General features: G+C 57.2%; 1 protein-coding gene across 1 annotated transcript in view; it reads right to left on the bottom strand.

Moving 5' to 3' along the window:
* Nucleotides 1-20,523, bottom strand: part of ATOH8 (atonal bHLH transcription factor 8) — a gene marked incomplete at its 5' end in the record, with an annotated part of 34,066 nt that overhangs the window by 10,009 nt on the left and 3,534 nt on the right. Inside the window, 3 exon segments of the mRNA XM_082851299.1 lie at nucleotides 12,220-12,309; nucleotides 12,312-12,372; nucleotides 13,537-13,728. Coding sequence (XP_082707425.1) covers nucleotides 12,220-12,309; nucleotides 12,312-12,372; nucleotides 13,537-13,728 — 343 coding nt within the window.

Here is a 20,523-nt window from a genome sequence, read left to right as displayed (position 1 = left end):
AGCTGCCACGTCTCTTGGTGCTAAGAAAGCCTCAGCCTTCATCCCCTGGGGCCTAAGGGAAGGTGGGAGGCCCGGCGCTTGCAGAGCCGGGCCAGAGCTCAGAGGGAGAACCCACTCCTGCAGGGGATGGGCAGGGAGACCCCAGGCGCCGCCGGGCCGACACTTCTCGGGCTGCAGGCTGACCATCTCTGCTTCTCTCTCTGTGCTCCCGCCGCGTCTCTCTGTGCCAGCTCTCTCTTGGCCTCCCCTCTGCTTCTCTCTCCACGTCTGTCAGCCTATCTGCCTTTCTTGGTCCCCACCTCACCCCACCCACAGTACAGGGCACGGCAAGAGCCGAGCTGGCCTGGGTGAGGCCTGAGGCCCAGCTGCTGCAGCTTCCCATCTGCTCCCCGTCCTGTGAGGTTGTCCAGCCAATTCCACTTCGCTGCACGCTGCCCTTCCAGATCCCAGAAGCTCAAGGAGCTCCTGCCCTTGCCCCATAGCCAGAGAAGGCACCCGGGCTGGAGGGCAGCAGATAGTTGGGCAGACACGTGGCCCAGCCAGGTGAGGAAGGCCCTGCTCCCTGGAAGCGTCCCTAGGGCCCCGACTCATGACCCTCACACACGCCCCCCACCCCCCGCCAACACTACACATATACACACACCCCCAACCACAGTGTCGGGGGTCCCCGGGGGCCCCATCAGGCTTCTGCGTATCTCCGTGCCTCCCCTCTCCCCAGTCCTTTTTTTTATTTAATTTATTTTGGCTGCTTCAGGTCTTAGTTGTGGCACACAGGATCTTCGCTGCAGCACGCGGGATCTTTAGTGCTGGCCCGGGGGATCTAGATCCCTGACCAGGGATCGAACCTAGGCCCCCTGCATTGGGAGCACGGAGCCTTAGCCACTGGACCACCAGGGAAGTCCCTCCCCTCCCCCTCCCCAATCCTTATAGCAAAGCGACAGCAGGAGTGAGGGGGCATCAACCAGACAAGCCAATTCATGCTAAAGTGCCGGCCCACAAGCCTTTGCAAAGCCCACAGCATGTCTTCAGGAGACCCCCAGTCAGAGTCTAGCTGTGGATAGTTCAGGATCAGTGGAGGCAATAATGGGGTGGCTGGGAGAGGCCACCAGGCCCCTGGACAGATGATTTCTGAAAAAACAGTGTGCAAACCCCTCCTCTGGCCCCTCCCATCGTCCCTAAGCCCCTCGTAGCTAGACTCTGGAGCTACTGTGGGATTCAGGAAAGGGTAGGACATCTCTGATCAGGGCTCTTTACTCACCACCACCCTGACCGTCAGTGACACCACAAAAGTACTGGGAAGAGAAACGGATCTTTCACCCACACACACACTTAAGTGCACGTACATACGCTCCCTGACGCACAAGCACCCTCACGGACGCAGTGCAGCGTAGTGGCTAAAGGTGCCGGCTGTGGCATCAGACAGACTCTGTTTGAATCCTGACTTCCCCATTCCACCAGCCGTGGGACTTGGAGCACTTACGTCACCTCTCTGTGCCTCGGTTTCTCCACCTATAAAATGGCAATAATAGTAGTCTACTGTCTGAGGCTGAAGAGAGGATTAAAGGTCACAAAGGCTGCGAAGCCAAGCACTCAGGGTTAGGCAGCCACATGTCAGTACACACACGTGTGTATGTATGTGTGGGGGGGGTCTCCCCCCATTTGCATGTCAACTCCTCAAGGCAGGAACTGTGTCTCCCCATCAGGTGGCCAGGACCCCACTGGGGACACGGCAGAGAGGAGCTAGCTGCCCATGAGATAGTGTGGAAGGCAGCTAGAAACACCTCACTTGCTTGGGCTTTCACGCTTCCATTCATTCGGCAAGCCTGTACTGAGTGTTCAGACTGTGCCCGGCTCCATTCGGAGCACAGGGGGCCCCCCTGCCGTGAGCAAAACAGACAAGGACCCCGACCCGCCCAGCGCTGCCCCCGCAGGAGAACAAGCCCCTGAGCAGGAGTGACTTTCCCTAGAGAAAGGAAGCCGTGTGTTTTCTGTGCCCAAACAGCTTGGACAGGTCCCAGTTCCCAATAATTGATGCACTTCCCTGCATTCTCCGTCAGACGCTACTGGATGAACTTCAGCTTCCCCTTGACAACTCAAGGTCAAGCCCGGGAACGTCAGTCTACAGAAGACTCCCCGGGTCCTTGAGGCTCCTGGGGCCCCTCACCCCGACACCAAATGGCTCCAAGCCCCTTGGCTTTTCTGAGCCCCTGGTGTTGCCCTTTTTGTTCTCTGTTTCCTCCCACGCCATCAGGCCACTGGCTGGGATTCTGGGGGCTGTCACTGCACCTGCTCCAGGAGCTGGTCTCCTGGTTGTTTCTGCTCAGCTGCTCTGACCCGAGCCTCCAGGGAGTCAGGCTTGTAAGAACTGTGCACAGAGCTAAGCACAGTGGGCTCCGGACAAGGTCCTGCAGGGCTCTCCTGTGAGCTTTCCTGCCCGGCCTTTGTGTCGTTCAGCCTGAGTTCCAAAGGGTGGGGCCTTTGTTTTGTTCTCCAGAGTGACCCAGCACCTAAAACAATGCCTGGCACATAGTAAACACTCAAAACTGTTTATTCTTAAATAAATGTACAGCGTCCTTCGAGCTTAATTCATCTTTTTCTGCTTCTGTTGAATAAACGAACCACCACTGCGTGTATACGTGGAGGGGGTGGGTGGGTGCCAAAGTGGATCCTGACCCCTGGGGGAGAGGGGAAGTTCTGAAACCCTTGAAGACCTCCGGGAACCTCCCCAGTGCCAGACACTCAGTCCACCATGTGGGAGGCCCTCCGTCTGATCCTGGCAGACAGTGCCTACAGATGCCCCAACAAACCTGTGCGCGTGCGCACACACACACACACACACACACACACACACACACACAGCAGAAGGATGGACTCGGTGTCTGCTGCCTGGCAACAGAGTCAAGTCCACCCAGTCTAAGTCCCTGGGTGGGGAGGGGACACTCAAGGTCCCTCTTCCCACCTTCCAGATGGACAGCAGTGTCCTCCAGGAGCCCCAGTGACTGCGTAGTGCAGCCAGTTGACGTAGCCCTTTCATGGCCATCATTTCCTTGAACCCTCCTCACCCATGGACATTTCTATCCACGTCTCATGAGGAAAGCGAAGCTTGGAGAAGGCAAGTGCTCGAGCTGACAGAGCTCATGAGTGGCTGCGCTGAGACAGACCCGCGTCACTGCTAGACCCCCTCACCTTGGGAGAACAGAGGGCAGGGATGGTCTAGATTCAGAAGCGCTTGTTTCACGGGGCTGGATGAGCCTAGGTCCTGCCCGGCCCCAGCCAGCTGTGTGGCACTGAGTGACTTCACCCCCCTGGGTCCCAGCCTCCTCATCTAACTCCCATGGTTAGTGACGTGGATCTCAGGAGGTCACTGCAAAACTCAAGAGGAAAAGAGGCATGAGAAGGCTCTGCAAACTGAAAAGCACTGTGCAGAGGAACCAGGTCACCAGTGGCCTAGTCACCTAGGTTCTCTGAACCTCAGTGCTGTCAACTGAAAACAGGGCTACTGGCCCTCACTTTGCGGGGCTGGGGGGAGGAGTAGGCAAACTCGCAGAGGTGGGGTTCTGACACTGTGGTTGAGGTTATGATGACATCCGTCAGCCCCATTGGGAAGAAAACCACTCTGTCAAAAATCAGGGTCAGCTTTCCAGGGATGAGCCACGTGGCTGTTTACCCTACTGTCCTCCCAGATGAGAGGCCCCAACGTCCTCCTCAGTTTCAGGGAGAGCACCCCTTCTTCCAGGGCAGGTAGGGGATGTCTGGACAGGACTGACTGAACTGGTGAGGAGAAACGCTCTTCCCGGCAAGGCCCTGCCCTGCCTTGGATGTAGCGTGTGGATGAAGTACTCAGTGCTGTGGCAGCCACTGTGCAGTCATGAGGTAAAGACCAAGAAAGAAGCCCGAAGCCTTAGCATCACCAGAGCCTTGGAGCCAGGGAACAGTCTCCTCCCTTCACCTTTCCTAACTGTGAGAAACAGGAGCCCTGTTAGTTTAAGCTGCTGCTAGAGGGGTTTCTGTGATCTGAAATGCAAAGCTTTCTGCACTGATTCAAGGCAACAAGAGCCCAAACTCCCCAAACAGGAGCCTGGGGGAGCCCAGGGGCACTTCCCTGTCTGTGTCCTAAAGCCCCTAATTCACTCTTCCCTAGAGTCTTTGCCTTCAGCTCAGGAATATTCAGCCCCAGCGTGTGGGGATTTGCGTGGAAGGAACGCTGTGCATTACTTGGCAGCCTCCTCTGTGCCAGGAGCTGAGACACAAAGATGAAAGGGCTGACAGTCTCGCTAGAGAGGTGTCCTAAACACACATTGTGTGACATAAGGTAATGTAGTATAGAGTTTTAATATCACATAATTTATCAGGTAACATATCACCTAAAAATACAATAAAATGAGCTCTCAAATATCACATAATAGAGTATCACGTAATATATCATGACTTCATACTGTATCAGAGGATGCTCTCCTGAATTAGACTCTGCACCCCCCTATGGTAAGGGCAGGGAGGTGGCCATGCTATGGGGCCCTGAGGTGCAGGCTGGGGTAGGGGTCAGGGAGGGCTTCCAGGAGGAGCAGGACTTAGCCAGACAGACAGGGTAGAAGGGCATTCCAGGCAGAAGGGACGGCGTGAGCACAGAGGCCCAAAATAGCCCCTCTGGGCGAGGAGTTCTGCGTTGATGGAGTGTAAATTGGGACACCGGGAGTGACCGGCTGGAGCCAGGTCACTTAGGGGGAGGGGCAGCTGCCCTGTAAGGGAGTCTGGCCTCTGTCCTCGGCTGTGGAGAGCCCCTGAGGGGTCCTGAGCAGGGGGAGTGAGGCAGTCAGACCTGGCTTTCAGCAGAGCTGCTGGGAGGGGCGCAGGTGGGTATGAACTGCGCCAGGGAGCAGCTGGGCGGCAGGGCCAGGCCCCAGGTGGCCGTGAAGTCTGGGCAGAGAACTAAGCCCTGTGAAGGCAGGAAAGGCTCCTGCTTCGCCCTCTAGAAACGTTTATACTAGGAGGTCAGGAAGGCAGGGATTTATACCTTCCCCCAGAACCAGCCTCCGGTCTGCAGGGGCAGGTAGAAAAAGGACGACCAGGGCCTGCTGGTGCCCCCTGTGCCAGGCGATCCACTGTGCCAGGGGCAGGGGCTCAAGAATGGGCCGTGGGAGGGCAGCCCTGCCCTCCATTCTCCTCCCACTGCTCCTCTGGAAGCCCCAGGTCTGGAAAGCAAGTTCTGGTCACTGGTCGGACCCCATGTCATCACCAGGGGCCTGGGGCCAGCGGCCACGCCTCCTTCCCCAGGCCCTCCTCACCTTCGGCTCCACGGGGACCAGCTTTTCAGGCAGCAGACACGGGAGGGAGGACAGAGTTCACAAAACAGTTTCACATCCTTTGTGCCACTGACCCCTGGATAGGTGGGCAGTCAGGCTGGCATCTCCCGGATACGACACTTGAGCAAGGCCACCCAGCTACGCAGGCCCCTGGGCAGAGACGAGACCAGCCTCAGAGTCCAGACTAGGTAGCTGCCCGCCAAGGCCTTAGCAGGGAGGGGGGACCTCGGCCCATGCCCAGCCCTGCAGACGGGGAGACGAATGGCCCTGAAATTGTGATAAACTTATATATATATTGTCCTGCCAGAGCTGCCACCTCTCCAACCGAAACTGGGAAGAGAGGAGAAAGGAGTGAAGTACGGCGCCTGAGCAAAGCGCAGACGAAACGCCCTCCGAAGCCCGAGCCTCAGCGTGTGAGGACCGGCCACCCGCGGCGATGTGGACGACAGGCTTTTTCCACTGCCGGGGTGAGGGGCAGCCGAGCTGCTGGGTCTCACGGGACAGCGCTGGGGCAGGCAGCGAAAAAGGGGTGCCGGCACTGAGAAAGGAAAGGGGAAGCCCCCAGTCCCCTGCCCCTGCCCCGTGACCCCCCCATGAGGTCACGCCCATCTGACACCTGGGAGGTGTCCCTCTCCCCACCTCTACCTGGCAGCCCTGGGCCTGACTCTCAGCTCCCCCCCAGGGGTCCAGGGGGTGTGAGGAAGGTGGCCAGGCCTTGCCCTCCCCTCCCCACTGCCGCCAATGCTGGCCTCCCAGCTGCCAGCCCTGCCCCAGCACAGCCCAAGGGCCCCACTCAGGCCACCCGGTGACTGCTCCCAGGAGGTGCCCAGATTCCAGGCAGACGTCTCCCAGAAGTTTCTGGCGGTGGCGGCGGTTCTTAAAAAAGGCTTCCTGTCATACTGCAATCAGCTGGGGCGCCAGGCGCTGAGCGTTTCATTAATGCCACTGCTCTCCCAGAGCGTCTCCGTGTTGCCTTCCGATGAGTTGACGGCAGTCTCCACGCTCTCTCTGCCCCCAACCCTCCCTCGGGTTGACGACTTTCTGCTGCCCTGCCCACACTGTGCCCTCCCGGGCACCTTCTTTCTGCCCCGTCTCCTCCAGCCCGGGTTTTATGACAACAGTCACTTCTAACCGTCTCCCATTTTAAGAGCTCTGAGAAGGAAGAACAGTTCGGCAGCGTCCAGGATACCTAATTAGGTGGCCTTCAGGCACCTTAGAGGAGGAAGAAAAGTCACAACTGGTGCAAGAAAGGGAAGAAACACCATTAAAAGAAAACAAGGGGAAACCAAATAAAGAGTGGAGATAAAGAGTCGGGAGAAAACAGCGGCGCCTGAGAAACACGGATTCCAGCCGCCAACTTTTACGGCGTCCAGCCCTGTTATTCATAAGCGAGTTTCCTCTCTCACAAAGGACCTTTTGCACGGTTTTCCCTGCTGCCTCCAAACCAGCTGCTTGTGCTGTTGTATCCTGAGTGATGATGAGGCTCTGAAAGGGTTTTTTGGGAACAGATGGCCAGGGGAGAGCTGGGGAATGTGCCAGCAGAGCGCTGGGCGGGCTGCCAGGGCCTGCGGTGACTGAGTGCTTGGGCTTCCAGCTCGCGTGCTTTCCCTGCCCTCTGCCCTCCGTGGCGCCAGCAGGCCTTCCCAGCGAGCGCTCGGAACATCTGGAGTCTGGGGCTGCCAGGAGGGGGGGCCGCGGCGGCCGGGCGGGGGACCCTCTGTTCCAGCGGAGCTCCCAGGGCCTCGCCACCAGGCCCGCCTTGTGGAACAGCTAATCAAAACCACAGCGCCCGAATGGGAACCAGGCGCGCTCCCAGCTGCAGCCAGAGGCCGCCAGGGCGACTTAACCCCGTGTCAGGCCTCGCTGGCGGCGGCACTGGGGGCGGGGGGCTGCTGACACCACCACCCCCACCGGCCCGGCCCACCCCTTGCCACCCCCAGCGGTCTGTGGGCTCCCCGCGGCTCAATGGAGCCTGCAAGCGCTGCAGCCCGGCTGCTTACATAAGAGCTGCTGCTCCTGATGAAGCCCTGCACACGCATTTGCTGGGGGTCTCCGGGCTCAGGCCACCCTGCTGGGCGGTATGTGAGCTTCAGGGCCCGGGCGCGGCTGAAGAGCTCGGAGTTTGGAACCAAAGAGACACGGGCTCAAAGCAGCTCCACCACTTCCTCGCTGCATGGCCTTGGGCAAGCTACTGCCCTTCTCTTGGCCTCAGTTTCCCCTCCGTGCAATGGGGAAGTGGTGCTAACTTGTGGGGTCAGCATAAAGGGTAGAGATAAAGTATGGGAGGTGCTCGGCACGCAATGGGCACCCCCCGCTCGGTCAGCGCGACTGTTGGTGAGAGTTTGTTTATTAGCATTATTACCACGTACAACCACACGTTACGCATGTTCTTTGGTATGAATCCGTGAACTTTGAAAGCCCAGGGATTTCTGGGCTGGCTAGGTGCTTGCCCCCCTTTAAGGATGCAGGGCCAGGGGGGTTGCCCCGAATGCCGGACAAACAGGAGTCCCCCATTCAGAATTATTTGCCCTTATCTGCCCTTTGTCTGGTCATTCATCCATTCCAGGCACTGCCCTTTCCTGAGATGATCCTTCCTGGGATTCCATATGAAGTGGTTACCTTGTGGCTGTAAATTCCTGAGATTTCCCTTCTGGCACTGAGAAAAGGCCAGCCCTTTCTCATACTGGATCTCCTTTAATCCTTCCAGCAAGGTGGCGAGGAAGGTTTATAAGCTCACACTTTACACACAAGAGAACAGGGGATCAGAGAAGTTAGGTAACACACCCAAGGTCATATGAGTAGGAAGTGCCAGTGCCGTGATTCAAACCCAGGTCTCCAGCGCCAAAGCCTACACTTCCCCTACTTCGTGGTCTTGCCAAGGGTCTCCCTGTCGTATGTGCCTTAAAGTTAAATGACAGCACCAGAGAGAACTGAAAGGAGCTGTAGGGTTCTCTCAACTCAACACCCACCTGTAGCATCCTGGACCACCGAGCCTCTGGAGGGGTTTCCAGAGGGGCACCCTGGCTCGAAGAGATGCCCTGGAGGTTAGAGCATGAGAGGGGACTTTGCACGTCTCTGACTTTCTGAGCAGGAGAGGTTGGTTCCTTCTCACTGTCCGAGACCCCAAGTTTTCATTCATACACAGCATGGTGGGGAGAAGGGTGGGGTCTGTGAGTGCGTGTCAGCGGGGGAGAGGAGGAAGAGGTGAAGACAGTGTGAAAGGAGAGGGAAAAGCAGTGCCCCAGTCTCTCCCCCACCTCGGGACCACCCGGCGAACAGCAGAGGGCCAAGTTCTGCGTTCCAAGGAAGCTAACCTGGGGGGCTCCCCAGCCCACGACCCCTCCATCCCAGTCCCTGCCAGCCGTGTGGACTAACGGTGTCAACCGAGAGAGGAGAAACGGCAGCTGAGAGAACACTCCGTGTTAGAACAAACAGCTGGCGACAAACGTCTATGTAATTGGAATGCCAGAAAAAATAAATTGCATCCATTTTTATGACAAGAAGGGAATTTAATGGTGGTTTCCCACCCACCCCCCTTCTTTCCCAGCATAGACGGACTCCACGGGCTTTGAAAGCACATGGTATTTAACTCAGTAACATGGCTCGGAGGATGTGGAAACAGGACCTCCTCTCACCACCCCATTTCCATGCGGGGGGCGGGACAGGGAAGTGATAGGAGCCCCAGGCACCTCTCCTACTGGCCAGTTCCTCGGGCCTCTGAGCCTCAGACTCATTGTTCCTGGGACAACGTCAGGATCCACCTTGAAGGGGTGGCGGGAGGAGTCAACGGGGTGATCTGTCAGAAGTACTAAGCACCCAGTACCACACCTGGCGTGGGATCCAGGCTCTAAGAACGTCAGGTAGTATCAGGATTCTCCGCGTGCACTGCACTGGGGTCCCAACAGTCTCTGTGAGCAGCTTTCAGATCTGTGTGAAATGCCCGTGATGGGCAGAGGGGAAGGGAGAGTAGACGCCTGTTGTCATTGAGACAGAAAAAGGAGCTGAGGTGACCTCAGTTCGGAAAGTCTGACCAGAAGGGGCCTTAGAAATCACTTCTGGGGTCAACTCACCTTACAGAAGTGGAGACCAAAGCCCCAGTGGGGGTGACTGTGTACGTGGCAGGTGGGGACAGAGACAGGACAGTGTCCCTCAGTGGGGACTCTGGGGATGCAGGAGACCCTGCACACGAGGGGCTGGATCCAGCCAGAGCAGGAGATGGAGACTCTGCCTCACATACTCTGGGGCTCCGGAACAGACCACAGAGAGAGCAGGTGCCACCAGGTCCTGTCCGAGGCCTGGTTTCAACCACCCAGACAGAACCCTCTCAGCTCCCACTGACCCCCCAACCCAAAACCAATGTGCTACCTCAGCTGGCCCCCAGCACCAAAAGTACAGAAGTCTGCACCCAAGATGTTCTTCCCAACAGGGGTCCGGCTACCTTCGAACCTGCCATCACCACGAAAAGCCTCCCCTACCCAGAAAGCAGCAGAAAGAGAGAAGATGCGGTCGAGCTATGCCAGCCTCACTGCCTCCCCTGGCACTGGACCACCCACAGGGTGAGAAGCAGCCTCTGGCCTTGCAGAGCCAGCCTTCCCTGCCCAGCTGGCACACACGGCTACAGTCACAGCTCCGGGGTCACCAATCGGTGCCCAGGTGTCTGGTAGGGCCCTTAGCTCAGCGCACCATAATGGACTTATCTCTCCCCCCACCCCACCCCCGCCAACCTGGGGCCTGTGAGAAACCTGGGGGCAGGAACCTACTGGCCATTTACCGCCAGGGCTTAAGCTATGCCATCAGTGTTAGTAGCTGCTGCCGCTGTTACTATTATTATTATCATTATTCACTGGAAGGCAGGGCCCTAGACTGTGGGAAACTGCTCGTCTCCTATCCCGCAGGCCCGGCAATGCCCACCCTGCCCAGGTGTGGAACAGTTCTGCTTCTCTTCCCTTCTCTCCTCCTCAGAAGCTCCCAGGAGTCGCTGCTTTAAAAACAGGAGCTGCGGAAACATGGCCCAGAGCCAGGTGCTTAATGTGCATTATCTCCGGCTGCAGCCGGAGCTCGAGCTGAGAGCTGCAGAGCCCTTCCACTCCTCCCACCTGTCTCTCCGCTTGGCGGCCTCCGACGAGCCTCTCTGCACGACCAGGGCTTCCAAACGCTGGACCCTCAGAGTCACCTCCTGTGAGGTCCAGATATAGAGGACTCACCCGTCAAGGTCCCCACCCCCAGCAAGGAAGGGCTGAGACTGGCAAAAGGATGTGCCTGGGGCCTAGAGGGTAAGGAAAGATCACTTTAAATCCCACTCTTAACACAGGTCTGGAGGGACAAGGCAGCTCATCAGGGAACACTGAGTACAGTCTGTCAAGGCGGTGTTCTGGAAAAGGGCCGCCCAGCCTCTGGGGCACATGAACTGGGAGAGAGCCGCGCTCCGTGGGACAGCTCAGGTCGCCTTCAGTGGCATTGGTGATGACCATTTATGAAAGACTTCCTTTCAGCTGCTCACTGACATCAGCAGCATTTTCTAGTTTCTTCCTTTCTTTATCCTCCATTAGAATGTAAGCCTGACTCACTCCCATCCCCAAACCCTCAGGCTGCCCTGAATGGCTGCAGGGGAGGGGCAACAGGGGCTTGATTTGAGACTCACATCCACCTGCCCTGTCTACAGGGACTAGGGAGGGTCAAGCCCGCCCCATCGCAAATACCCGTCACAGTGCCCACGTGCGGAGGATGGGATTCCCCAACACGGAGCTCGCTGCCGCTGCTCGATAGACACTAAACAAATGAATGTATGAACAAATGAAGGAACGCGTCTCCAGGGACACCAGCTCCCTTGGTTCTGGTTAACAGAAGGATGGCCTATCCCAGGCACTCAGGGCCACTGGGAGGGTCACTGAAGTCCATCCCTGAGGGCATCCCTGAAACTCACCTACCTGCATGGTGACAGATGCAGGAAGGCACACACACCAGGAGTGGGGTGGTGCTGTGATCCGCCAATCTACCAGGGCAGTTACAGGGCCCAAGAGGCCTCAGATGCCCCAGCAGCCCCAAGACCCTGTCCCATCCCTCCCTCTAAGTCCTCTGGGCAATGGTGGCTGTCCAGGCATGGTCCTCGGGAGATGGCAGCCTCAGGACAGCCCGCTCGGCAGGAAGGGCTGCAGGATGCAAGGGGCCCCTTGCCCTTCAGAGGTGAGGCAGGACCTCTGCTTGCAGAGTCAGACTAGAAAGGGCCTTGGAAATCTCTGCTGTTTCCACCATCCCCGTTTATTGAGGAGAAAACTGAGGCAAGAAGAGGTAAAGAAATGGGTCCAAAATGATACAGCTAGTAGGTGGTGAGCCAGGCCTTGAACTCAGGGCTGTTTGATGCTCTTACCCACAATCTAACACCTCAGTCTCCCAATCTGGACAATGGGGAGGCTGGACCAGATAGTCTCTAAGGTGTCTTAGATTTGATGTGATTTCAGGGGAAGCCAAAAGCTCGTCTCTGCTGGGCATCGTCACCCCACCACCCCCCTTCTTCCCCCTCAGCTCCCAAGCGTCTAGTTTCCTCCCCAGCCCAGGGCACTTGCTCCAATCAAAGAACAGGGAAGGAGGGGGACCCAGCACTCTGGCCTTTCGTGGCTGACAGGAGGACTTGGGGAGGGGGGGAAGAGGGGCAGAGATGGGGGAAATGGCGCCTGCCCATCCACACCTCCGACCGACCACCACCGAACGCCAGGGGAAGTTCACCGAGAGTTTACAACCCTCCTTTGTCACCGAGCGCTGCATGGGGCCATCAATCACGCCCTTAATTTACCCGCGTCACCTTCCAGAGGAAAAGCCGCCCTGCGAGCCGCCAGTGGCGCTTCCTCTCTCACCCACTTGAGGAAGATTTCATCTAATTGGTCCACATTAAATCACTCCCAGGATCGCAACGTGCCCTCACCGCAGCAGCGGCAGTGGCTGGCGGTGGGGACGTGCCGGGGCCCTCCCTGCTGTGTGCAGGAGAGTCCACAGAGGGCCTCCCTGGCTGGAAGCCTCTTGAAGGGGCCCCTGGGAAACCTGGAGAACCCAGAGAGGGGCCTCCTTGAAAGGGGGGCTGGGGGAGGAATGTCAGGGATGCAGGGAGGGGCCGGCCAGGAAGGAAGGAGGAGGTGGTAGGAAGGAATGAATGGAGGATGCCAGAGCCACTTGGCTACCCCCCCCACTCCCCATCCCTGGATGCCCAGGGGAGTCAGGCATCTCTAACCACCTCTACCCTCTTCATGGATGCAGACTGGGTCCCACCCTCTGTCTCTCTCCCTCTAGCCTCGTGGGCACAGAGATCCAGAGGGTTGCCATGAGCCTTGCTCTGCACAGCCTGGCAATGACCCCCAGCTGGAAATGCTGGGAGCCTAGGCCATCTGGGATGCGTAGCTGTGCCCGACACCTTTCCTCCCGCCCATATTTCTCCACACACATCAGGCTTTGTACAGGCTGTTCCCTCTGCCTCAGATATTGTTCCCGCTTCATCTGCCCGGTGACCTCCTTGTTGTCCAGCTCAAACACCACTTACACAAAGATGACCTTTCAAACTCCCTTGGGCAGGAGAGGTCACCTGTCCCCTCTCTGCCTGGCCTTCCCCTGCCCCAGCACAGGCCTCCAGTGCCTCCTTTCCTACACTCTTCTGCCCTTATCCACAGGCAGGAGGGTCTCTGAGCATCCTGTGAACTGCAGGGGTGCTGCGACCATATGTGTATCATTTTTATACCCCTGCCCGGCAAGCGCGGCCCATGGCTGGGGCTCAGTAAATCTCTTCAGAACGAATGAATGAATATCGCGTGCCTTAATGCGCGGCCTCAGGTAACCCACAGACCAAGTCACATTACCGAAACACACCAAAGGGCTCTCCTGGGCTGTTACCAGTTCAGGAGATCTCCCCCTGATAGGACATCCATCAGGGGTCGCATGGGGGATTCATCCTAAGAGCACGTAAGGCCAGAAAGAGCTTCAGAGATAAGCTGTCCTCCTCATTTAAGTGATGAACACACGCAGGCGCAGGGTGACTGTCCCAGGTACCCAGCAGCCCCGTTCCCAGGAGTGGAGTCACACACAGTCCCAGGGGTCTGAGCAGCCCTGAAGCTGGCGCGAACCCCAGCAAAGCTCCTAAGGGCCGAGCTCACCGGTCCCTCTGGAAGCCTGGGGGCAGTGAGGGGCTCCCCAAGCTCCCGTCCCCACCTCTCTGTCTTCCCAGGAGGCTGCCGCCTGCGTGGCTGGCACGTACCTTGCGCTTCTTGGCACGGCCCTCGGCCTGCAGGGTGCGGGTGCAGCGCTGCACACACTCGGAGAAGCTGAGGTTGCTGTGGTCGGCGCTGTAGTCCAGGTCGGCCAGCCGCGCCAGGGACAGGATGTAGTTACAGGCGATCCTCAGGATGGCCAGCTTGGACAGCTTCTGCCCATATGAGTAGCATGGCACCTGGAGGGTGAGAAGGCGTCAGGAGGGGCTGCCAGGGTCTCTGCTGAGAACGGCCTGGGGGCACCTCAGCCAGGCAGGTGTAGGGCCCCTCACACGGACATCTGCACCGCCGGACAGGGGACTGCAGGGCGGCAGAGGTGGCCCATCGAGTCCCTCAACCCGGATTTTATTCCCTGTTCTGAGCACCCGCCGTTTCCACACTCACCACCTTGGGAGGCATCCACGTTCCCACGTCACAGGGGAAGAAACCGAGACTTAGCTCTTGCCCGAACGTCAGTGCGCACGAAACACAGTGAGTTCCCCCAAGACAGAGCTCCACCCCCCTCCCTCCCTGAGAAGGAATCTCTCAGAGAGAACCGATGTTTTTTAGCTCTGAGGGTCTATTTACTCATTCAGTGGCACTTGTCTTGCTGGGCACTTGGGGTCCGACCACAGATAATAACTCGGGTCTGCCATCAGAGAACTTACACTCAAGAGTGATGTTATAACGCCAGAGCAGAGTTAGGTGCCCCGGACTCTGGGAACAGACCAGAAGCAAAGTGTCAGTGCTCAGCTGGGGGGCCCACACATGATTGGCTTTCTTTTGCTTTTCTCTTTTTCTTTCCGCCCTCTGGACCTGGGGCGCTGCTGGGCATTGCAACAGGACAGCCCCAACCAGACTTGACAGCCTTGACGTTCATCACCAACTAGACACTCACTAATGGCACAGGGATTTGTATGCGTGAAGCGATGGGGTCTCTAACATTGTCCACCAATGCTCCTGCTGCTTGAGCAAAAAAGCTACAAAGACTGCAGCAGAGTTCTGTGTCGTAACATGGAGACATCACCACAAAGTCCACCCAACAGGTGCTAACCAATACAGCTGCTCTGACGCGTCGTTCACCTAAATGGCCCAAACGTGCACTGCAGCCAAGGCTGCGGCATCCTCCTCTCTATGGCTCTCCAGGATCTACACGCAGCGTCCATCCCCACCACGGATACCTGGTACTAACCCTCAGCCCACAGAGAGCGGGGCGCCTTGCAGGGACCACTCAACAAGCACGCCGGGCACTGTTCTGAACCAGCGGTTCTCAACCAGGGACAATGTTGTCCCTAAGGGGCAGCTGGCAATGTCTGCAGACACTCTTGATCGTCACCACCAGGGAGCAGGCGGGGAGGGGCTACTGGCCTGTAGTGGGCAGAGGCCAGGGAAGCCGCTAAACATCGTACAGTGCTCAGGATCCTACGATGCCTCCACAGCAAAGAATGACTCAGCCCAAAACGTCAGCAGCGCTGTGGTCGAGAAAGCATGATCAAGAGAGCCGCTTCAGATGAGGACCCTAAACGCGTCAACATCTTGATATCACGTTAAAGCTCACTTCGTCCAGCAGCTTTCCCTGACCTCCCACCCAACCCTACCCTGGGGACTAGGGCTGCCTCCCCTTGATGGTGCTCTAATAGCCCGCCATCTGTCCTTAACTCCTGATTACTGGGACTCATTTAATGGTCAGTCTCTGTCTGAGCTGTCAGGGGAAGGCCTCTGTATGCAGAGCCTAGCCCTGGTCCTGCCCATCACCGGCCTCCAAAGGGTTTGTTGACTGAGGGAATGAATGAACAAATGAACGCTCTCCCTCCATATCTATCAGGTGACTCCAGAAGGTTTAGAACTGGGTTCAAAAACCATTCTCTCTCTCTCTCTCTCTTTTTCTTTTTGGCCACACCGCTCAGCTTGTAGGATCTTAGTTCCCGGACCTGAGATTGAACCCGCGCCCCCTACAGTGGAAGCATGGAGTCCTAACCACTGGACCGCCAGGGAATTCCCAAAATTCTCTGAGGATAAAGATTTAGTTATTTGGTGCAGAGGTGAAGCTCATACACCTTTTGGTCACCTGGGCTAACTCCCGGCTCTAGCTACAAACCCTGGGCAAGAGACATAACCGTTCTGAGCCTTGGTGTCCTTGTCATATTGCTAACAGGACTGATCACAAAGCGTGGTAAGGACTAAAGGAGATGGCATATGCGCTGCACACAGTAAGGCCTGATACAAGTCAGTGACATTATTACGGTGGGTGTTGCAGAGGGTCTCTAAAGAGGGTCTCCAGAGAGGGTGAGAAGCAGGAGATCTGGAGCCAGGACATACTGCCTGCTCATCCCCCACCCCCTGGGGGTCCTGAAACCACAGGCCCGAGGTGAAGTTTGCTGTCACCTTTCAAAAATCCTCTAGCACACATATATATGGAATTTAAGGGGAAAAAAAGGTCATGAAGAACCTAGGGGTAAGACAGGAATAAAGACACAGACCTACTAGAGAATGGACTTGAGGATATGGGGAGGGGGAAGGGTAAGCTGTGACAAAGTGAGAGAGAGGCATGGACATATATATACTACCAAACGTAAGGTAGATAGCTAGTGGGAAGCAGCCGCATAGCACAGGGAGATCAGCTCGGTGCTTTGTGACCACCTAGAGGGGTGGGATAGGGAGGCTGGGAGGGAGATGCAAGAGGGAAGAGATATGGGGACATACGTATATGTATAACTGATTCACTTTGTTATAAAGCAGAAACTAACACACCATTGTGTTATACAATTATACTCCAATAAAGATGTTAAAAAAAAAAAATCCTCTAGCAGCCAAGGAGTTGCCCTTCACCAGGCCAGGAAATGCAGGGAGGGGCAGGGAGGTGACACAGGGACCACCAACTCCTGTGCATTCCCCTTCCCCGTCCCAGTCCTGGCCACAGCTCCAAACCCATCTGAGAAAAGCCTGCAGAAAATGCACGTTGCCTGTTCTCATCCAGAGTCCAGAGAATCCTGCTTTATCAGCCTGAACAAATGAACAAGGTCTGTGGCACAGAAAGGTTCCCTGGGGCAGGGGCATGGGTCTCAGGGACCAGCCTAGCACCTCTGCCTCCCCTGCACCCAGGGAGGGAGTGCCTGCCTGGTGGAGGCTCTGGACACCGGGCACAGCTCTGTGACACAGGCCCTGGTGTGTTGTTACCCAGAGGCCATGCTGGGAGTTACCCAGCTCTTTGAGCCCTGGGCCCTGAGCAGCTGGGCTTCCCTGCCAGCAGGGAGCAGGGATCTTGGAAGGGATCTGCACATGGGGATCCAGGGTCATTGCGGGACCACCGAGCAACAGGTGAGGCCAAGGCTGACCTAGGGGTTCCCGTGCCAAGTTCTGATCCAGTTTTGCCCCAGATTTGTCACTCTGTCCCACTGCTTGTGTCAAAGTCCAGGTCTAACAAGAAAACCATCTATTGAGGGGGCTGCCCTTGTGGCGCAGTGGTTAAGAATCTGCCTGCCAATGCAGGGGACACAGGTTCAAGCCCTGGTCCGGGAAGATCCCACTTGCCATGGAGCAACTAAGCCCATGCACCACAGCTACTGAAGCCTGCACGCCTGGAGTCCATGCTCTGCAGTGGGAGAAGCTGCCGCAATGAGAGGCCCGTGCACCGCAGCGAAGAGTGGCCCCTGCTCGCCGCAACTAGAGAAAGCCCTACGTCACGCTGCAACGAAGACCCAATGCAGCCAAAAATAAATTAAGACGCAACTGTGGAGTTTAAAAAAAAAAACCAACCCATCTATTGAGCTCTGGTTGTTTACCTGGCACCGTGGTCACTATTCACAGGTAGTTTCAGCCCATTGAAACTTTCCCCCAAATAAAGATTGTTACCCCATCTGCACATGAGGAAACAGAGAGGTGACATATTGGGCCCCAGGTCACTCAGCTAAGACCCGGTTGGAGCCAGAAGCTCGTGTGTTTATCGCCCATGGAAGGCGGGCTCCCCAAGCTCCCACCAGGGGCTTGGCCACTGGGCTCTCCAAACTCCCACCACCAGCGGTGGTGATGCTGGTGCCCACGGCCCAGGATGCAGGAGCTGGGCCCCCAAAAGCCCAGCTCAGAGGCACCCTGGCCTATGAGGATCTGATTCTAGGAGGTTAAGGTAAGGCAGAAAGAGCTGGTCTAAATCCCAAACATCGGGGTGACTTTGGAGAGGTAGCTTCACCTCTCTGAGCCTCAGTTTTCTTATCTGGAGAGTGGGAATAATGCCTGGGTACCCTGGATGACTGTTGGAACTAGGTCATCCCCTTGCTGTTTCTTGTGATCTACTAAGGCCAGGCAGAGGGCTGGGTGTTGTGAATATAATTCACCGTCGTGAGGTAGAAATGACGACTTCCACTTTACAGAGAAGCATTTGATGCCCAGGGAGTGTAAGAACTTCCTGTATCTCTCAGCTGATGAAAGATGAGCCGGGTCTTGAACACACACCTTACTTAGCTGGGCTCTTTCCAGTCAGCCAGAAGCAATGGCTTGGGGGTTTGGATGAGCATCTATAGCCTATGGTGGGGAGGTGGGCAGCCCCCCCTTCTGAGCAGGGGATGGAGAGTCCTGGACTCCATGGGACCCCAGCCTTAGTGCGTTACCTCTCTGAGCGTCCACAGCGTGGCCCAGAGCCCAGCCATCCCACCACCTGCCGGAGACCACACAGCAGTCATCTGCTCAGCCTGGGCAGAGGACAGAAGCCAAAGGAGGCAGCAGGGCCGCTCGGCTCCAGCTACTGACAGGCAGCAAATCTTCCTGTAAAGGAAAAGGACCTGCCTCACGCTCACCCCACAAGAATCGTTACGCTTCAGAGGAGCAGGTGCAGTATGGGGACTTTTCACCAGGTCCCACATGCCCCTAAAAGATTCCATCCCACCTACCCCAAGCTGGACCCTCTCCTGGCTCCAGCAAGTGGGAAAAGGCAGGAAGGGCACTGGCCTGGGATTCTGAGGACCTAGCTCTACTCCGGGCCATCCACGTGATCTTAGGTCCGCAACCATAGGGGACCTCAGTTTCCTCACCAATAAAATGGGCATCAGAATACCTGCTACCTCAGAATGGAATCGCCATGGGCAGATGTAGGGAGGCGCTACAGAGAAGCAAAGCCAGGAACCAACCAGCCAATGCAGGGGAGGCCTGGAAGCCCTCTACCCTCTTGCCTCTGTGCCAACTCCTACCCCGCCCTTCAGACCCAGCCCAAGACGCCCACCGAGACTCCTGGACCCACACAGCTCCAACATCACTGCATCCCCGGCACACAGCCGAGCACTTGATCCCATCTGAAATTTTTCTCTAATCGGCTCATGTCAGTGAGTGCTGGCTCCCTGGGATGAAGCCGCTCTACACAGGCTGTTTAAGGTCCTTGTCAAGTTCTATTTAAACAAAATCCCAACCTGCTACACAGCAACGAGGCTGCACCCTGAGAACCTGGGTCTGAGTAGTTAAGAGCCATGGCCCAGGGCCAGACAGGACAAACCCTGGTCACTCGCTCCACCTCTGTAAGCATCCCCATCTGTGAAATGGGAAGGCGGCACGACAACAGGGCCAGGTAAGGCACCTCGCCCCGTGCAACGAGGCTCAACAAGCTACTGTCGTGGTGACTGTGGACGCGAGGGGGCAGGAGACAGGCTTTTATCACCCCTCTCCCATCTGGGTGCAAGCAGGTCCATCCCCCATTCCCTGAGGAAGGGGGTTCAGGTTGCAGTGGGGCCATGGGCCCCCGGCATCCTATGGCGTCTGAGACTGAGGGAGGTGCTGGCTGGGGGTACCATCCTCATGCCCCCTCCTGGGCCATCCTGAGTTCACTTGCTGAGGATCCCCTGGGACACTCCAGGGGCAGCAGAGGAGGGGCCACTGGTTTGGTACTTCAGCAAGTCCCGAGGGCTCCTCCTTGCTGCCCCAGGCCTCTGCCTGGCTAGGCTGCCATTCCTCCATCAATGCTGAGAGGAAATCTGCACAGATCTGCACACACACCAGATGCCCCGAGGGTGAGCACAGCCTGTGAACCAGAAGGTTCTGCGGGGGAGGCCGAGGCCCACAGCTCTGGCCCCTCCCCTCACCCGCCCAGCAAGGCCAGGCTTTCCCTTGGACCCTCTCCCACCCGGCCTGGAGCAGCCCTGCACATGGGCCAGGCCCAGCTATGCACACATGGCCTTCACGTGAGGCGGCGGGGAGGGCCCCGAGCAGCTGGGCTAGTGGCATGTGCTGCGGCCTGACCATCTGCCCCGCATACGCACCCCCTGGCCCCGCTGCCGGGGGCCCCCCTCTCCCCCACCTGCACTTCTCATGGCCAAGCGGCCCCCCACCCCATTCCCTTCCTGGTTGAGAGCATGATGGGTTGGACAACACAGAAGACTGTCTGGCTTCCCCCTGCTGGGGGTGGACAGCTCCCGGGTGGTCACCAGGCTGAAGAGCGGGGCCGTCAGGAGCCTGGGCCCTGGAGCGACTCGCTGACTCTGATTCGAATCCAGGCTCTGCAATGACAGTGGCACACAGCCACGCAGGCTGTGACTGCACCACGCCCGGGAGGGCGCCGGCACCCAGAAGCCTAGTGAATGGCAGGCCGGGGAGGCATGCAGTGCAAACCCAGGAGGCCTCATGCGGTGGCCAAAGGCTGCGAGACCTCCACCAACTTACAGAAGTTCCCTGAACCTCGGCCTCACCATCCGTGAAACAGGGGTGGGAATGAGGGCGGGGGGGTGGGGGGGTGGAAACAATACCTACTTCATTAAATGAACTAATACACGTAACACGCTTAGCACACGACCCAGTACAAAGGAAGCATCTGATAAATGGCAGTTTCTATGATTCTTATTAAAATGATTACAGAATTCTTATTTCTACATCGGTCAAGGCCTTTGCCCAGCCCTGAGGACATTGCAGACGTTCGAGAAATGTTCATTCCTCCTACGGCCCCCATTCCTTTCTTCATGCGCTCTCTGCAGAGAGAAGCGGTGTGTGAGGTAAGCATTAACACCGTTTCCCAACTTTAG

The sequence above is a fragment of the Leucopleurus acutus genome (genome assembly GCF_964270905.1).
Source record: "Leucopleurus acutus genome assembly, chromosome: 12".
Lineage (NCBI taxonomy): Eukaryota > Metazoa > Chordata > Mammalia > Artiodactyla > Delphinidae > Leucopleurus > Leucopleurus acutus.
This window is presented reverse-complemented; position numbering and strand designations above follow the sequence as displayed.